Genomic DNA, 18,617 nt, shown 5'->3' with positions numbered 1-18,617 from the left:
GACTGGGCCACCCGTGCCCCCGTATCATCATAACTAAGTTAAATATATTAAGTAGGTCTCGGACGCATGTTATTATTCCGCGTGTGAAAATTTAATTCAGCAGCATAATCACATTCGAGGCGTAGACGTGGTATAGCCGATTAAGATTTCAGCAGTATTTACGTTGATTTGGGGATTCCGTTTTCTGACCTTTCCCCGACGAAGTAATAATTGTCAGTGGCCATGTCAAAGGTAAAAGCGACGATAGTATTGATTTCCCTGATCTTGAATTTCCAAAGTGTAAATTATGTAAATATCTGAATATAAGATAATACAACAGCGAGCAAACACAACTCTACAAACTCGTCACATCGCTTTTAAAAGAACAGTTGGTAAAGGACGGCAATGACCAGCACCACCAACACCAGTGTGAGGAGTCTGTAGGACGACTGTGTCTCTGTACCTTCAGGGAGAGGTCTGGTCTTAAAGGCGTACTCCACTCTATCTGTCTGGGTCATTATGGCCTCCCGGGCCCCTGACCACGTTCCCGGCCCCCTCAGGCGGTATTGGTAGGGGGTGGTTGGGCCGAAGTAGCACTTGAGTCCAAGTTTCGGATCGATCAACAGTAGATGACCTTGAACAGAATTAGGAGTAGCAACAATATTTCATTGTGGTCAGATTAAAAAGCGGACCAGGAACGTACGTTCTGTGTCTCTAACAGTTCAAGCAATAGAAGAGCTCATTAAGATTGTTTCAGAACGAAAGTAACATTTCTTAAAAGTCACATTCAGGTATAGACGTAAATTCCAATATACGAGTATGTGTCATGATTGTATGCCATCGTTTCCCAACTGCATGGATCGATTCTCATGATCACTGGATTGCCTGGTCACACTGGATCATTTAAAGGATCTGGGTGTTAATCAACGAATAAGCAAGAAAGTGTATCATATGGGCGACGGACAGGTAGTCAGGTAAGGTCAGGTTAGGTCAGGTGAGGTCAGGTGAGGTCAGTTAAGGTCAGGTAAGGTCACATGAGGTCAGGTGAGGTCAGTTAAGGTCACGTGAGTTTAAGTGAGGTCAGGTGAGGTCAGGTAAGGTCAGGTAAGGAACGGCACAATGGGAGATAGTCCCAAAGCTAGCTTTACACAACAAGGTATGGTAGTAAGGCGAAGAACAGTACTCCCCGATATATACTCTTATATATAAAAACAACGCAAAGCCAGATTTATCTGAGGTAGGAAATATACTGAGCCGCAAAACAAACATCACCATGGATAGATATATGAGAAACCTTAAACACTGTAAACATACTTTGAGACATATTAAAAAGATGAAACTTGGCAAAACTGATTATCAATGTTGAAATTAAAGTGTCAAATGTTGTTAAAGTGAAACACAAAACTTATCTCTGAGAAAGTCAGTATCTCGTGTGTCCGCCATGTGCATTGATGACTGCCGTGCAACGTCGAGACATGGAATGGATGAGGCGGTTGATGAAGGTCATAGGCACTTGAGCCCACATTCTGAGGAACGCCTGACGCAATTCAGCTGCAGTTGTCGGCCTGGGTCAGACGTCATTCAGCCGTCTTTGAATCTCGTCCCACAGGTGCTCAATGGGATTTAAACTGAGGACAGGCCACTGCATGGTTCTGATGCCATTCGGCTGGAGGAAGGCTCTTGTTCCTCTCGCAGTGTGGGCACGGGTGTTAACATGCTGAAACTCGTGGTTGCGGCGACGTGCCAAATGAGGTATTACGTGTGGACTCAAGACTTTATTAATGTACCGAGCTGCTGTGACACTATTGCCTCTCTGGCATACCACAGGGCCGACCCTCTGTGCAAGACCGATTCCACCCCAGACCATGATGCTCGGACCACCCCACGATTCTCTCTCAACAACACAAACATCCAAATAACATTCCCCACGGCGTCGTCAGAATCTCCCTCTGCCATCTGCTGTTGAGATACAGTAACGGCTCTCGTCTGAGAAGAGGACTCTTCTCCACTGCTGGTGGCACAGATGTTGGTGCTGTGTTTCCCACTGAAGACGGTCCCGGCGATGACGTGGTGTCAGAATGGGTCCACTGTGTGGTCTGTGACAGTGGAGGTGTCTGCTCGTCAAACGTCGACGCACAGTGTCCGCACTAATGTGTCGTTGGTGTGTCCCCATGGTCTGTCGAGCAGTTTCTGCAGTAGTAACAAATCGATCTTGAAGATGCTGTCGCACAATCTGACGATCCTGACGTCGGGTAGTTACCCTTGGTCTTCCACTACTGGTCGGTCATCTGTAGTGTTGGTGGTCTGGTACCGTCGCTGGAGCCTGTATATGGTCCTTACATGGACTTGAAATGCACTGGCTACTTGCCGGGTGGTTTGTCCAGTTTGCAATCGTCCAAGGGCTTGGTGACGCTGATTTCTTGTCAATCTTGGCATGTGGTAGCAATTCAATAACGAATGAATGTTATCCGATTTAGGTGGATTTTTATAGGGCAATAATTCGGGGAACGCATGCGCATGTTCAATTTGCACGGAACTCACGTGTATCGGGTTACCATGGCCGTTGCCGTGATACGTTTGGGCGATCGGTTTTATTGTCATCTGCTTTGTTTTTCATTTTTTTCAAATTTCATTTTTCCGGTCAAGGAAATGTTAAAATTTAGAAACTTTGACCAAAAGTACCCAGATATTTAACTTTTCATGCAATGTTGCTTGGGGTGACGTTTTTTTGCGGTTCAGTATACATTTGTACGAGGAACCGTACAAGGTACTGAGCCAAAATGTTTTGGAGAGAACACTTGGTGATTGTAGTCATCTCAGTGGGAATGGTAGCCCACTTGCCCTGCAAAAACCAACTGCTGTAACGTCTGGGGTTGTGGTTGACGTCGACGAAGACGTCTATCCAATTCATCCCAAAGGTGCTCTATCGGGTTCAAATCAAATATCCCCCCACATCATAACGCTGCCCCCACCAAACCTGTCCACTTCCTGTAAGCAGTTTCCGGCGTAACGTTCTCCCCGACGTCTGTAGACCCGTGCTCATCCATCCCCTCGACGGAGGAGAAATCTTGATTCGTGGCTAAACCAGACACCTCTCCATCGCACCGATGCATTCGATGTTGACGATGTTGTCGACTCAATATGACGCTTCGAACAGGACGTCTTGCTCGTAGACCTGTTGCTCTTAAACGGTTTCGTGCTCTTAAACGTTTCTTGGTCGCCCGACCTTCGCCGATCACGTGTTGCTGCTGTTGAAATCGATCCCATAGCCTGATAATGGTGCTGGGCGCTACATTGAAACCCTGGCTACAGCTGATCGGGATTCCCCTGCCTGCAAGCGGCCTATGACGTTGTTTCTATGCAATTCTGTTAAGGCCCGGGTTCGATTCTCCACATGGGTACAATGTGTGAAGCCCATTTCTGGTGTACCCTGTCGTGGCATTGCTTACTAATTCAGCAACAGATACAAACTTAGGAAGGTGTCGTTCAATGGTACATATGACCAAGTCCTCACCTATAGATGCTCTCAAATAACTAGAATATTGCTGATCTTGGCGTTCATCACCGAAAAACAAAACAGGGTGTCCTTCCAGCGATAGAACATAATTATAACATCTTAGGACATAGGGTACCGACTACTTCTGTGTACACAGTTGTAGCTCTCAGCCTACACTGCAGGTATGACAAAAGCCAACCATATCAATCAAAATCGCCATGTGTGGACCTTTGCCTTTTTGAATACAATTGATCACCTTTGTTGTTATATCGAAAAGTGGACCTCTTCTCGCATAGCATGTTGTGTAGCCCCCCTATTCACCTCTACTTCTGTACCTGTCAGGTGATACAGAAATGAATCCAAGAACGTTTATGCAAAATGCTAGAAGATATGAAAGCTGCGATCATTGATCAAATAAAAGAATGCAAAAATAAAAAATGAAATAATCTCAATGAGAAAGGTAATGAATATGATTCGTGGTGACGTTTATTTGTTTGTTTGTTTTTTAGCGTCGCACTCAGCAGTATTCTAGCTATATGGCGACGGTCTGTAAATAATCGAGTCTGGACAAGACAATCCAGTGATTGAGTGATTGACATCATGAGCATCGATCTACGCAATTTGGATACGATGACATGCATCAACCAAGTCAGCAAGCCTGACCACCCGATCCCGTTAGTCGCCTCTTACTACAAGCATTATCGCCTTTTAAAGCAAGTATGGGTTGCTGAAGACCTATTCTAACACGGATCTTCACGGGTGACGTCACGGATCTGTAACAGAAATTAAAAACAAAACAAAACAAAAGAAGAACAAAATGTTTTCGACTTGACATTTGTGCTGTAAACAATCAGGTTCATGATGTATTTTACTATTTGAATGGGTTGGAATCACGAACAGAGGACCTCGCGAGAACTGGTAGGAGAAATAACATTATTATTTATGGAATTCATTGGTTTGACTGGGAGTGTTTATTACATAAAAAGGAAAGTTGTATTAACTGAAACAATTTCAGAAAAAGAAGGAAAGGGACGCACTCTCTGTTCGAAATGAATATACGACTACATGCAGACTGAAGAAGCAATTATTTTTTTTATCAAAACAGAGAGATGCCAAAAGAAAGATTTCCTCGTAAAAAAGAATTCTGGGCAATATTACGAAAAGTTAACTTTAAAAACGTAGGAAACAATAGTATAGAAATAGACCATTGGTTGAGAAGTTGTTTGATCAAGGTTACAACATTGCAGGCTCATTAAACCTTTCAAAAAGTTTTATGGTAGACATGTGGAGGACATTCCAAATTTGACGTATCAGTGACCAAAGTGATGTCCGATGAAATTCCCTATTTTGACTTGTGCCACAAGTTTCCATTTCTTTTCAGGTGAACAACTGACTTGCCTTTGCATGTGTTTGTGACGGGTGCCACCGGTGGGCCAGGATACGCTCACCTTTTTGCGAACACCTGGTATCATTACTATTTGATAGTGATTCAGTAACACATGTTCATGATATATTCGGAATTGCACAATCGACTCTGCTTTATGCAGATATTTCTATTGCATATGGAAAGGGTTTGGCCGCTTTATATGAATGATACAAGGGTATTTTCAGGGGTACAGATTCTACAGATGCTTCAGATGATATGCACTGGATATAGGATTTGATAGTGAATGTAGTTTGGCCACTGATATTTTGGATCTATCAATAACTAGTGACGAAATTATAGCAACTGTTCAAAATTTTAAAAACAAGTCCTGATATGCATGGGTTAACATCGGAATTTTAAAAATATTCTTTTGAGGCAATATTACCATATCTTTAATTATCAGTCAACACTATTTTGGAAATTTCCTCCTTTCCCAAACATTTGGCATTCGGTGCTATTGTTCCTCTTCATAAGAAAGGATCTTAAATAATTACAGAGGTATTACACTTTCAAATATATTTAGCAAATATTTTATTTCAATTATTAATAAACATTTGACATTTTGGTCCGAATCTTTAGATAAAATTGTTGAGGAGCTGGATTTAGAAGTGGGTACATTGATAATGTGTTTATACCACAGACTATTAAAAACCGATATATCAGAACAAAAGGAGGCAAGCTGTATGTAATATTCATAGAATTTTTCAAAAGCATTCGATTCTATTTGTAGAAACCAAATGTAGTTAATGTTTCGTTCCCATGATACAAGTAATAAGATGGGAAAACTGTTGTGTTTTTTTATAAAGATGTAAAATCATGTGTTAAAAACAATGGTGCCTACTCTGAATGTTTTTACTTTCATCTAATCTCTTATATACACAGAAACCTATCTTTTTATGTCAATATTAGAAAATATAGAATTTCCTTAACACAATATGGATGTAGTTCCCACAAACTAATGATTGAATTGGGAAAACATATACATATATGTAGACAATTAAGAATTTGTAATCAGTGTAATGTAGATCTTAGTGAAGATGAATATCACTTCCTGTTAATATGTAATACATATGGTAATCTGAGAGTATATACTTAAAATACTTATGTTAATCCAAGTATTCAAAAATTTGTCACTCTAATATCGTAAGTAACACTGATGTTATACGAAATTTGTCCATGTATATTTATCATGCCATGTCATTTAGAAATGTTGTATAAAACTGCTATCTATCTATCTATCTATCTATCTATCTATCTATCTATCTATCTATCTATCTATCTATCTATCTATCTATCTATCTATCTATCTAAAGAAGGTTTATGTCGTAGGGGCGATAACCCAGTCCTCACCTATAGCTGGTCGACATCCTACAAGTTCCGCTAGTTCGTCCATGAAGTCGACGTAGTCAACCTGGATTGTGTGTCGCTGGGACTCGACATATCTCGCAGCCATGGCCGCCTCCTTCTTCCCAATGTCCGCCCACATCTCGTACTTTGACGGGAGAGTGCAGGTGCCCTGGTTGACAGAGAACAAGACATATGGAATACCATGGAATACACACACGAGACGGATGTACAAACTTCCGTTTCAATACGGTTTGGTTTAACATTCCAAACAATATATGAGTGACAGATATTTTCCCGTAAAGACATTTTCTCAGCAACTAACCAGAAAAAAAGAAAATAGCTTACTTTGAATACTCTGGTTGCTAGGCGACACTGTAATTCCGCAAGGGGCATAATGGCGCCGAGAGGTTGAAAACAACCAATCACCACCAAGGTCTGTTTCGGCAGGTCAGGTGGAAACATATACTTGAACATCTTAACCTTATTCTTCTGAACATCGATCACAGACTTGTCAATAAACGGGAAGCCGAATATATACCCTGTAGCCAGTATGATAACGTCTATGTTATCTTCCACCGTCCCGTCAACAAACTCCACGCCAGTCTTGGTAAACCTCTTGATGTCAGTCTTAATCTTCAAAAGGCCAGTCGCGATTCTATTGGGCATGTCATCGTTTACTGTAGGGTGTTGGGCAAGCACCGAGTGTTTAGGTTTCAAGGAGTATAGCTCGTGGTCGAAACGTTTATTCAGGCGTTTCTGAAGTATACCGTTTACTGTTTCCAGGGACAAGGCGTGTCGAATCTGATTGGTAAAACGTGTTGATAGTTTCAAATCGGCAGGGATACCATTGTCAGCAATTCTGTTGATCACCCAGGTACCGCGCCTCGTGCTAAGAAACACCTGTGGAAACAACAATCAGGTCTTCATGCATTGTAGAAACTCATATATGGGATCCAATTCTTTTTTAACCGTGCCTTTAAATATTTAGGAGACAACAGAGTGAATGAATATCAATCCGCCCACAGCCAGTGCGTGCGTGCGTGCGTGCGTGCGTGCGTGCGTGCGTGCGTGCGTGCGTGCGTGTGTCATTTAATGTCCTCTCGCACCTGCCCCACTCTGCTCAGCTCCACAGCTGCGTCCCCGCCTGAGTTGCCGACCCCGACAACCACCACCCTCTTCCCAGTGTACCCGGTCCAGTCCTTGTAGTCGTGAGAGTGAAGGATCTTCCCCTGGAAGTCATCTTGGCCTGTAAAGTCCGGCATGTTCTTGCTGGCGTGATGACCGGTGCACACCATCACCGCGTCAAACACCTGCGTCTCCTCACTTCCAGTCCTGTGATCTCTGACCTGCAGATCCCATCTTCCGGTCTGCTCGTAGTCAATCGACTTCTTCACAGACAGGATCTCTTTGTTGTATTGGATGTGTTTGCTCAGGTTGAAGGCATCTGCGTACATCTTGAAATACTGCCATACCTGGAGTCAGAAAACTTGTCAATAGAGTCATGAGGTCACCTGAATAGTTTTTCTCTAGCTTTTGGTTTGGTTTGTAGCAAAATGAACCGCAATTCTTATGATAAGTTCTCTTACACACAAACCTATTACAGTGCATGAACCGTGATATACATTTTATAATTTGACAAATTATAATAACAAAAATTATAATAATAGGTCGAGTATCTGGTGATGTCACTACTTGTGTGAAGGTCTATTACGAGTTATATATTCCTTCTTTGTCCCTCCCATCAGACACCTCTCTTATCCCCTGCCTCGGGAAGATTCATTTGAGAACACAGAGTCCAGTGCATAGTATCACAATTGCGTAGATCGATGCTCATGGTGTCAGTCAGTAGTGGCTTGTCTGGTCCAGATTCGATTATTTACATACATATTGACAGGTATTCGTTAATCGTTCGCATGTTTGGTTTGTTTGTTGTTTTACACCACACTCAGCAATATTCATGTTATATGACGGCGGTCTGAAATAATCGAGTCTGAACCAGACAATCCACTGATTGACACTGTTATATGACTGTTTTAATGTTAAACAATGATTGTAACTGTATTACATTGAATCTGTTGACATTCAGTGGAAGTTTATTGACCAATGATTAGTTGTCAAGAGTGTAACAGTATTTAATGTAAGCAGTGGTGAGGGGGTCATTATATTTAGATGCTCGAATTATCTGCAAACGTCCGGAAGAGCATGGATGAATGTCAAGCGATTTAGAAACATGTGGATATTCTGTGATGTTCAAGTGACACTGGACTGGTCTGGCACTGTGTAGAAAGTGCTTGAAGATGGTTAGACCATATTAGTGGAATGGGCGCGCCCCTGTCTCATCTCACATTTCATCTGACATTACATCAAGACCAGCCTTCGCGTGAAGATCACTTTTCACCATTGTTGTTCAGCCTAGGCCTATCTCGGAAGCTTGACCACTGTTGCGGCGAGGTCAGTATCATTCTTGTCATTCTCATTTCCACTGCTCTCACATCTTATACTGCCATTGAATATTGTACTCCCACTCAATTGTGTACTGCCGTTGTTATTGATGTGCAGTAATTTGTTTGTATGTATGTATGTATGTATGTATGTATGTATGTATGTATGTATGTATGTATGTATGTATGTATGTATGTATGTATGCATTCATGCATGAAGGTAGGTAGGTAGGTAGGTAGGAAGGTAGATAGGTAGGTAGGTAGGAAGGGTAGGTAGGTAGGTAGGTAGGTAGGTAGGTAGGTAGGTAGGTAGGAAGGGTAGGTAGGTAGGTAGGTAGGTAAGTAATGGTGGCGGGGCAATTTTAGCATTGGGCGGATGGTGAGAATAATAATTTTTAATAATATTTTTTTGTATCACGATTATGCATGATGACATGCAACAACCATGTCAGCGAGCCTTGAACACCCGATCCCGTCAGCCGTCTCGTACCCGTTTGCGTGTCCTGAAGTAGGTCAGTTATCAGTAGATCGTTATGTGGGTCACAAAATAAGTCGAGTCATCATTTAAGTGAGATAACGCTTGGCGAACACGTGCTTTTGATTATGAGTCAGTGAGTGAGTGAGTGTTTTTTTACGCTACGTTTAGCAATATCCCAGCAATATCACGGCGGGTGGCTCTATCTAGAGTATGATCGTCATTGGAAAAGAGAAGGTACCGTATTACCATTTACATGAAGTATAAAAACTCAAAGGATTGTCTTCACGTCTTGCATTCTCAGAAAAGAACCAAGTTCCATTCTGTCAAAACATCTGATTGTTCCACTTTGTACACCACTACCCACAGGACAAATGTAAGGAAAAAGAAAACTTCTTTCCTTGATTCATTGGGCTTTGTTACAAAACGTGGTGACCACAGATACCGTGACGTATCTATATTCAGAGGTTCAGGATAATTTGTTTAAAATGAAAGTGAATGCCATCTGAAGTTTACTGAGAAAACAATATGTGAAACTAGAAATAAAGGAGACTAGTCAGACCACCTCTTCTATTTCATTTTTAGATCTATGTATAAAGATTCTGAGTGAGTGAGTGAGTTGGGTTTAAAGCCGCTTTTAACAGTAATACAGTTATATCACAGCGTGTCAGCTTAATGTGGGAGGAAAGCCCGAAGTGATGCAGGTCTCTGACGTTTAACCACTTCGGTGAAACCCACGAGCACAGGTATGGTGCTGACAAACCTAGAAACATAATCGGGGTGAGCCGGGATTCGAACCAACAATCAGGTTTCTGGCGTGCCCAAGGGACGCAACTCTGCACAGCGAATCGCGGCGCCTTAGACGACAGGGCCACCCGTGCCCCCAGATTCAGAGTGACAAAACGCTCTCCACAAGAATGAATGACAAGAGGGATGACTTCAACATACCAATAGTCAACTTTCCCTTCATGTCGAGAACATTAGGCATTGCTGCTGTGTATGTGCAGCTCCGGGAAACTAAAGACAAAGCGCATGAGAAACCCTCTCGATCGTGGTTTGCCCCGCTTGACAGGGAAAATATCTTTGGCGTAAAACGGGCTTATTTGCATAATTTATACACAGGCAAAATGAGCAAAGAATGCTGATAGTGCCTTATACTGATTGTTAATATGAGAAAAATGTTAATCAGTGCTGGCGCACAAATTGGGATAAACAAATCACCAACAAGTTGCATAACATTCAGCCAATCGGAAATAATAACAAGGTCAGTGTCACCTGTCGTACAGATGATTTTACCATTAATACAATTTCAATAAAATTTGCAACCCATATAGTGCCCCATTTAATGCAAGCAAACATCTGCACATGCGATATAGGTATTGCGTTTACCTGCGTGTTATGCATGAAATTGGGGAACTCTTTGGGTATAGGAAAGTCGCTGTAACACATCATCTCTTTGCTGGTGTTGATGACAGTCGACTTCATCACGCATCCCTGATCCTCGCGGACTTTTTCCGTGAAATTCCATAATCCCCCGAGCTCGTCAGTTCGCTCAAAACAAAACGGCTCCAGCTTTTCGTCTATACAACATTTGATGGCAGTGAGACCGCTACACCCGGCTCCAATGATCGCTACACGCCTAGCCATTTTGAATCTTACCAAGGGTGTGGCTTGTGTTGAAAGTCACTTTGACTTTGGAAACATGCACTTTGAACAGTGTCTACGTGCTGACTGGCGCACAAAGGGCAGTTACTCTGGGGGCTTTGTTTGGCGGTAGAGTGCATGTCCGACTTTAATTACTGAAGTTGTCTGCCAACATCAGTCTGTCTCTCCTTATTTGTCAGATACCTTGAAATAGGTTGAGTTCTCGCAATGTCAAATACACAATGCCCATTACCCAAGTGGTAAAATGGATTAGTCCCGATCATACCCCATTTGTTAGACACCTCACGAAAATAGAAGACATATAAAAGAAATAGCCACAGGCTTTAATAGTCACACAATTCGAACAATTTACTAGCGTCAACCCAATTTCGGACTTTCATTGTGTTTTATAGGCTTTAATAGTCACACAAATCATTCAAATAATGTAACAAGAGTCAACCCAATTTCACCAGTCTGCTCACAGCATCCAAATACTGCATTGGTGTCAACTGGTCTTGACCTCATGAGTCAACTGGTCTTGACCCCATGAGTCAACTGGTCCATACGTCTGCCAAGACTGTTGTCCATCTCTCAGGAAACATGTCTGCGAGGTGGAGGAGCAACACCAAAGTCCAACTGAACAGTTTCATTTTGTTTGCATTTTTTATTTTCGTCATGATCTCGATGGAAAATGTTTGGATTTCAACTGTTGAAGCCTCCAAGGCTGTTGTTGGTTGTAGGACCGAATGTCTCATGGTGGTTCCAGAATGGAATAGCGAAGAGTTACTCATCGTCAACCCATGTTTGGACAATGCAGTCATTGAAGCGCACAGCAGACAAATCTGGGGTGCTTTCCATAGCCTCGATCCAACCATCTTGAACTTGAGGGATGGGAAGAAGGGACAAGGCCGAGGCACGACAAACCCTCTTCTCAACCTCGGGATCATCCCAGTAATCTCCGACTAGTACGAGGGTCTGGACCTTTCTCCACACAGCTTGCACATATCATTGTGGCAGACATTTCAAAATCTATCTGGTGAGAAAGGTTGACCTATAATACGCTGAACATGCATCTTGTGGTTACTCAGGAGACGACGACAGGCAACAGTGTTACGGCTGGGCATCAGGGCATACACAAGAGGATAACATGATGATCCTACTCTGGCATGAATGATATAAAGTCGATCATGACTGTAGAGCTCGCAGTTGTGCATCAGTCACAAAGACCCCCATCCTTATTTCATCACATCCATCAGACTCCCCCCCCCCCCCCACCCCACCCCCCGGGTTCTGGCCACCTCCCCTCCATCATCATATCATAATTATCATAAATTCCTAATCTTGTTCTTGAGGTGATGTCGAATGAGTACTTGGAGCGTACCTCTCTGCCATGTCAACTTTCTGCAAAACTGCCATGTTTGTGACAATTTCACATATCACGGCAAAAATATGCACCATTTAGTGAAAAGATTTAAATTGAGAAATCTCTCATTTTCGTGAGAAGCTGAAGTGAGAACTGTGTAGAATTACATAAATTGTTTTCATGTTAAAATGGTTCATTAGATAAATCTATACAGGTATAAATAATCAGGTGTATGATCCTCTTGTATCTGAGTAGATCACTTATTAAGGTTAGCTTAAGAGGAATTTATTACTTCATCTTAAATATAAAAAGGATTAAGTCCAATAGGACTGAGATATTACCACAACAGGTAAATCTCATATGTTTTGACAAGCCAGTTCTACTTATTGTTTAGAACAGTATTTGTCTCACCTACATTCACGCAATACAGAACAACATGCAAGTACAGTAGATTAATGCATAATGTATGGCAGAGGTCAATCTAGGTACCCTAAAACAATCAGCCATGTGCAGGTGTATAGTGTAATGTAACACCTTAGCAAGTGACACAGGTCTATACATGTCACTTCATCTTTATAGTGTTATTTCAAGACTGCAACAGGATATATTGTGGTTTGGAGGAAATAAACTAAACAAACGAACCAACCTACAGCTGTGTTTTGCAATCACTTGTCCCATGTAACATTATATTTGAGACGAGCCCTCTTCTTACACACACACGGTACAAGTAGGATATCACCAAATCACCAAATCACTTCCAAGAAACAATTACATTCCATGATAACTTGTAAACTAGTGTCACTGTCAGGGTTAGTTATATCGGGATGTTGATTTGAGCTCACAATATTCCAAGAAGGAACGAAGTTAGTACTATGATTCATCATTTTATATACAGATCAGCCAATAGTTTAAACAAAAAAAATCTTACAACAAAATAAATGACATGAGAACTGTAACGTGAACAATAAACGCAATTAAAGAAATAGCATGTTTTGCGCATAGTTTTCTCACTGAATATTGACCTAAATTTTGTGATATAAATGATATGTTTTAATCCTTTAATCCCACTCATAAGAGTGAAAGTGCAGTGTACAAATGGCCATTGCTATTTGTGAAAAGGAGAACGTCTAAGGGTTATAAAGGGTAGAGAATAAGTTATCTTTGCCGAGACCGTGTGCAGCCGACCATGAACGGAGGCTTGCCTTCAAGAGTGCGATCAGAGGGGCGGCTTGTAGTGCGATCAAGTGTGTAATTCTTGAGGTAGCTTGTGCAATGAAGCGTGTAATTTTGGAGATAATTTCCTGCAAGATGACCATAATAAGGAGTCTCTGTATATAAAAGCTTTGCCTCCATTGCATTTTCATTTCAGCCTTTGATATTGATAAACAGGTAAAACGTGCAAATAGACCTTATTTAGGTCGTTTCGAATAGGATATTTGCATTAGCGAGGTTACGATCTATCCAGTTCGGCAAAGTTGTATATACCCATGAGACTTGCATTTTAAGGATTTATTAGCACGAGGCAATAACAACAAACATAAAGCATTAAGGATTTAAGTACATGATTAACAATTAAACCTGTGTTGTCAAACCATGCATGAGTGGTGTCTCAATGGCTAAGTGTAATCACTGACCCGTATAATCTGTTTGGAAGAGATTATTAATGGGCAATAGAGTCTTTGCGTAGGGAAAACTTAAGATAGTGCTACAATATAGAGATTAGTACCAGTGCTACAATATAGAGATTAGTACCAGTGTATTCAATCAACTTCTTTTTTTCAATAAAGAAATGTAAGTGAACTAAGATAGTTTGACAATATAGCTATTAATAGCAGATAATAGATTAAATTTTATCAATTATGTGTTATGTCAATCATTAGATTGTCATGCATGGCATCAATATTTATCAAGATACCATCCTATATTGAGCATACAATTTATTCTTAAATTCTTACCAGCACTAGACATGCTTGGCGTGCTTGTTTTCTCCCCTGTTCTGTGAACATTTTTTAAACGATGGGTCTATGATGCCAATCCACATAAATTTATATTGTTATGCGTTTGTTTGTTTGTTTGATTGTTGTTTAACGCCGCACTCAGCAATATTCCAGCTATATGACGGCGGTCTGTAAATAATTGAGCCTGGACCAGACAATCCAGTGCTTGACGCCATGAGCATCGATTCACGCCATTGGGATATGATGACATGCATCAATCAAGTCAGCGAGCCTGACCACCCGATCCCGTTAGTCGCCTTTTATGAGAAGCATGGGTTGCTGAAGACCTATTCTACCCCGGATCTTCACGGGTCATTATTATGCGCCAACACAATATCCTTTACAAACATTATATGGTACCACATGCCATCATAACTTTGTTGCTATTTTATAAAATAATCTTTAAAGCAATTTTTTAAATAAAATAGTCTCTATTGTTGTTTCTCACGTGCATACCATTATTTTGGACATATTTATGTCCAATTTTTTTTCTAAGTTCTTCGTTTATTTTTCCAGGTGACCAGATCGAATACCCTTTTCCTTTTTCACAAATGTAAAGAAACAATTGATAACCATATTTGGATGGCTTGACATCCATGATAAGATATTTGCTTTGTGGTATTTCTCGCCATTTGATAATTTTGACTCGGTGCATAAATTCCTTGGCAGCTTTTTCTTCTTTTGTTGGCTTGTAATTGTTTATTGTTATAGAGGTTATCACGCTTGTGTGTATGGGGATGGTAAATATCCTGTATTAGGAATAAACATTGTATTTAGCGAGCCTTGGCGATAGTTACAGTAGGAAACGGTTTAATATTTCCATAACTAATGAATTTCATTAGGCTGATCAGTTATTTCTTCCACATGATAAGGTAAGACGTAAAACATATAAATATGCTTTAACTGTAGTAGATGTAACTGGTCCATATAAAGAGGCTGAACCGTTGTAACCTCAAAAGTTTCAACTGAAGTAGCTAATGCACTGGCTCGCATAAATAAATGTGGACTCGTATATGTTCGTAGGTATAGATACCCTTTCTCAGCAACAAATGTCGAGTTAACTGATTGGTATATTGATTTGTTATAACAAAGTCATCAGGATTGTTGCATCAGCTGAACTGTCCAGAGAAGATTACAGAAACTGTACGCTATATATGAATCTAAGTACATTACTTTGTTTTTTTCTCACTTTCTCTTCCTTGTCTCTATAGAGTGTATAGTTATTACAAACATGACAACTTGTTGCCTTCTTATAGGCTCTCCAATCATCCTTTGTCATACACATGGATTTCGTTCATGATACATTTCCCCTGAATATTCTCTCTTCATTTTGTAGATATTCTGGGAGATTTTCTGTAAGCATAGGTTTTTCCATCATACCTAATAACTGCATATCCAAATCCACAAACCTTGAGTTGTTGAGTTTTATATCTGCATTCAGTACTGTGTCCAGGATTTTCAATCTGCATTTTAAGAGCTTCAAAGTCAGTGTAAATAATGTATGGTACTGGCATTTGATTACGAATCAGATCAAATTTTAAGATATTTTTATCCTCTTTCAGCATATCAATGCTTATAATAGTCTGCCTAAAATCTCTACAGTCTTGTCAACAGTACCCATGCAGACATCTTTCACAGAAATATTTCTTTTCCTTATGAGTTGTTTGGTTACATAATAGTCTGCTTGAACTCTTTATCCATGAATGATGATAATTACCATCTTTTCAACCAGAAATAAATTGATTCTGGGAATACTTTCTGGGGCAGAGCGTATGTGGTGTACAACAGCTCTTTTAGAATGTCCGAAAACATTTATACTTAAATTATTTTGCTTTTCTTCATTATTAATTTGTGACATAGTTGTAGGTGGATCTATACCTTCAAAGTTGAGTCCACCATTTCCGGGATAGGGCAAAAGTCTATCTGGACGTTTTTTGAATCTACTTGAAATAAGGCAGACCTTCATGCCCATTTTAAAAAGTTATCATCATTATGTTTAACGTTAATTATGGCTTGCTTTTTCTTATAATATCCTCTTAGGCCATCATGTTTTGCCAAAGCTTTCAGTTCTCTGACAGTTGTCATTGTACATTATAATTAAATGCAAAGTCAATCTCAAAATGTTTTTTCTTAGGGTATGATAATACACAACTAGTCAAAACACTTTACTCGTCTAAATATTAATTCTACCCAATAAATTTCGCTCCTGGAGGTACTACCTTTTCCTTGCATAAACAATCTGATTTCGTATTTTATCATCTCCATCAGCTTTACATAAACAATACCTACCTTTGACTCCAATTCCGCATACAGATCATGTCTGGTTTACATGTCCTTTTCGTATTGCCATGTCATGTATACCACAATATTCACCGATACAACTCTTACCGCAAGCCACAGGTTTTCCCATCAGCACAGACTTGCATGTTTTTTTCTCCAAATTTTCATTGTTGTACACTATGTGAACATTTATCTCAATACCTGTTGAGATCTCATAGCCGAGTAGAGCAGTTGCTGTCTAGCCTAGTACAATGAATGTTATCTCGCGACTTTCTTTCCCTCTGACAGTGCATAAAACGGAGAGAGCATTGGCTTGGGGCCCACTGGATCCTGTGGCTTTCCGTAAATTAGATTGTATCATGTATGTCAGTTTCAACATCATTAAAAGTTTGAATTGAATGATTTTGTAGACTATGACAGCTTATAAGAAAAACTTTCTGCAAAGACCACTTTGGTTCTTCACACAGTGAACACTGAATTGGTGCAATAGCATCTGCCATAGATAAAGATAATTTGAAAGACATACCACAACATGCTGAAGAGGCTTCAGATGGGCTTGAAGACCTCTTGGCTACCTATGATGATTCTGCATCACAGACATCTTTGGAGTACAGTATTAGAGAAGGCAATGCAAACAATGCGGGGATCACTCCTCAATAATAAAGCTAAGCTAGATGAACTCGACAAGGATATAGCTTCTGAGAAAATATAACTTACATAGGCAGAAGATGAATTTAGTAGTCATATTGCACAAAGATTGCATAGCTTGGAAGACGAAAGATAAGCCCACTTGAAAGCAGCTTCCACTAATAGAAAAGCACTTCGATCACAAATCAGTCGAATTCCGGTAACTATTGGTCAAGTTCTCAATAGTGATACTGCCCTGGCTGAAAGAATTAAAATATTGTTCAGAGAACAGGGAATTACCATTACCAGTATTTTAACTGCTTTGGGATTTATTTTATCAACTTTGGTTCCTGCTTTAACCGGTGGTGGTAGTTCAGCCCCAACACTGCCTTGTGGTTGGGATGGCGCAAAAGAGTGGATAAAAAAGTATATAAAGTCATTTGGAGAAGCTCTTGGAACAGATATATATGTTGTGTTTGTAAATATATTTTACTGTAATGTATAGTAATGTATAGAAGAGACGTTTTTTTATAAACGAACAGCCACACATCATGCTCCCCCGAATCCTCCTCTCCCCCCTAATCCTTATCCTTACTGATCCCCACTCCTGCTAATCAATTGATGTGACAGGGGAATAATTCAGTGACTTTGGGAGTTGTGTTAAAACCGATTAGACTGTATTTCACTCATATCAGGGCTGTCAGTTTGACGTGGGAGGAAATCCCCAAGTGATGCAGGTCGTAGCGGTTCAACATTTTGGTGAAACCCACGTGTACGGTATGGTGCTCAGGCCATAAAAGCTGGGGTTCGAACCTTCGGCCAAACGTTTTTGGCATCCTTTTAAGTGAAGTAACTCTGACAGGGAGTCACAAGTGAGTGCATGTTGGATGATGATGCAGCTAATCTGAAACTAATGCAGATTGGACCAGACAAACATGTGAACATTCATTTAATACACTTGAGGTGGCCCGTATTGATTTAATTAACTATGATATCTAAATAATTTGTTCTACAACTCCCCGCTACACGCACATCAGAACATTGTTTTTTGTTGACTTCCAAGCCATGTTGGTAAAATAGTTAACAGTGTGCAGATACTGCAACTGCTGTTGAGAAATCAATTTCGAACACTTAACTTCCTTATGCTAATTGTAAATATAAGGCAACATGTTATTCAGTGTTGGCAAACAAACTTGGATATACAAACCACTAACAAGCTGCACAATATTCAGGCTCACATGACTTACTGAGTGGGTGAGTTAGGTGGGTTTTACACTGCTTTTGGCAATATTCCAGCAACACCATAAATTGGACACCAGAAACGGGCTTCACACTTTGAACCCGGGTCTTCGGCATGACGAGCAACCGCTTTAAACGCTATGCTACCCAAGGCGGCGAATATAAATAATAACAATATCAGTGTCACCTCTCGTAGAGATGACCATGAATACATTTTCAATAAAATATGCAACCCATACAGTGCCCCATTTCATGTAAACTAACACCCAGCCACGGGACAAAAAGCAATATTAACCTGCGTAT

At 40.5% G+C, this 18,617-nt stretch overlaps 1 protein-coding gene across 1 annotated transcript; it reads right to left on the bottom strand.

The window, feature by feature from the left end:
- Positions 1 to 24: 24 nt before the first annotated feature.
- On the bottom strand, positions 25 to 10,811 carry LOC139458807 (flavin-containing monooxygenase 5-like). The gene is made up of 5 exons (XM_071240231.1): positions 10,554 to 10,811; positions 7,355 to 7,720; positions 6,594 to 7,148; positions 6,252 to 6,417; positions 25 to 613 (listed from the first exon to the last, which is right to left on the bottom strand). The coding sequence occupies exons 1-5, from the start codon at positions 10,809 to 10,811 to the stop codon at positions 357 to 359; spliced, it is 1,602 nt and encodes a 533-aa protein (XP_071096332.1). The 3' UTR covers positions 25 to 356.
- Positions 10,812 to 18,617: the final 7,806 nt, after the last annotated feature.

The sequence above is a fragment of the Haliotis cracherodii genome, unplaced genomic scaffold (assembly GCF_022045235.1).
Source record: "Haliotis cracherodii isolate W230 unplaced genomic scaffold, xgHalCrac1.p SCAF_13, whole genome shotgun sequence".
Classification (NCBI taxonomy): Eukaryota; Metazoa; Mollusca; class Gastropoda; order Lepetellida; family Haliotidae; genus Haliotis; species Haliotis cracherodii.
This window is presented reverse-complemented; position numbering and strand designations above follow the sequence as displayed.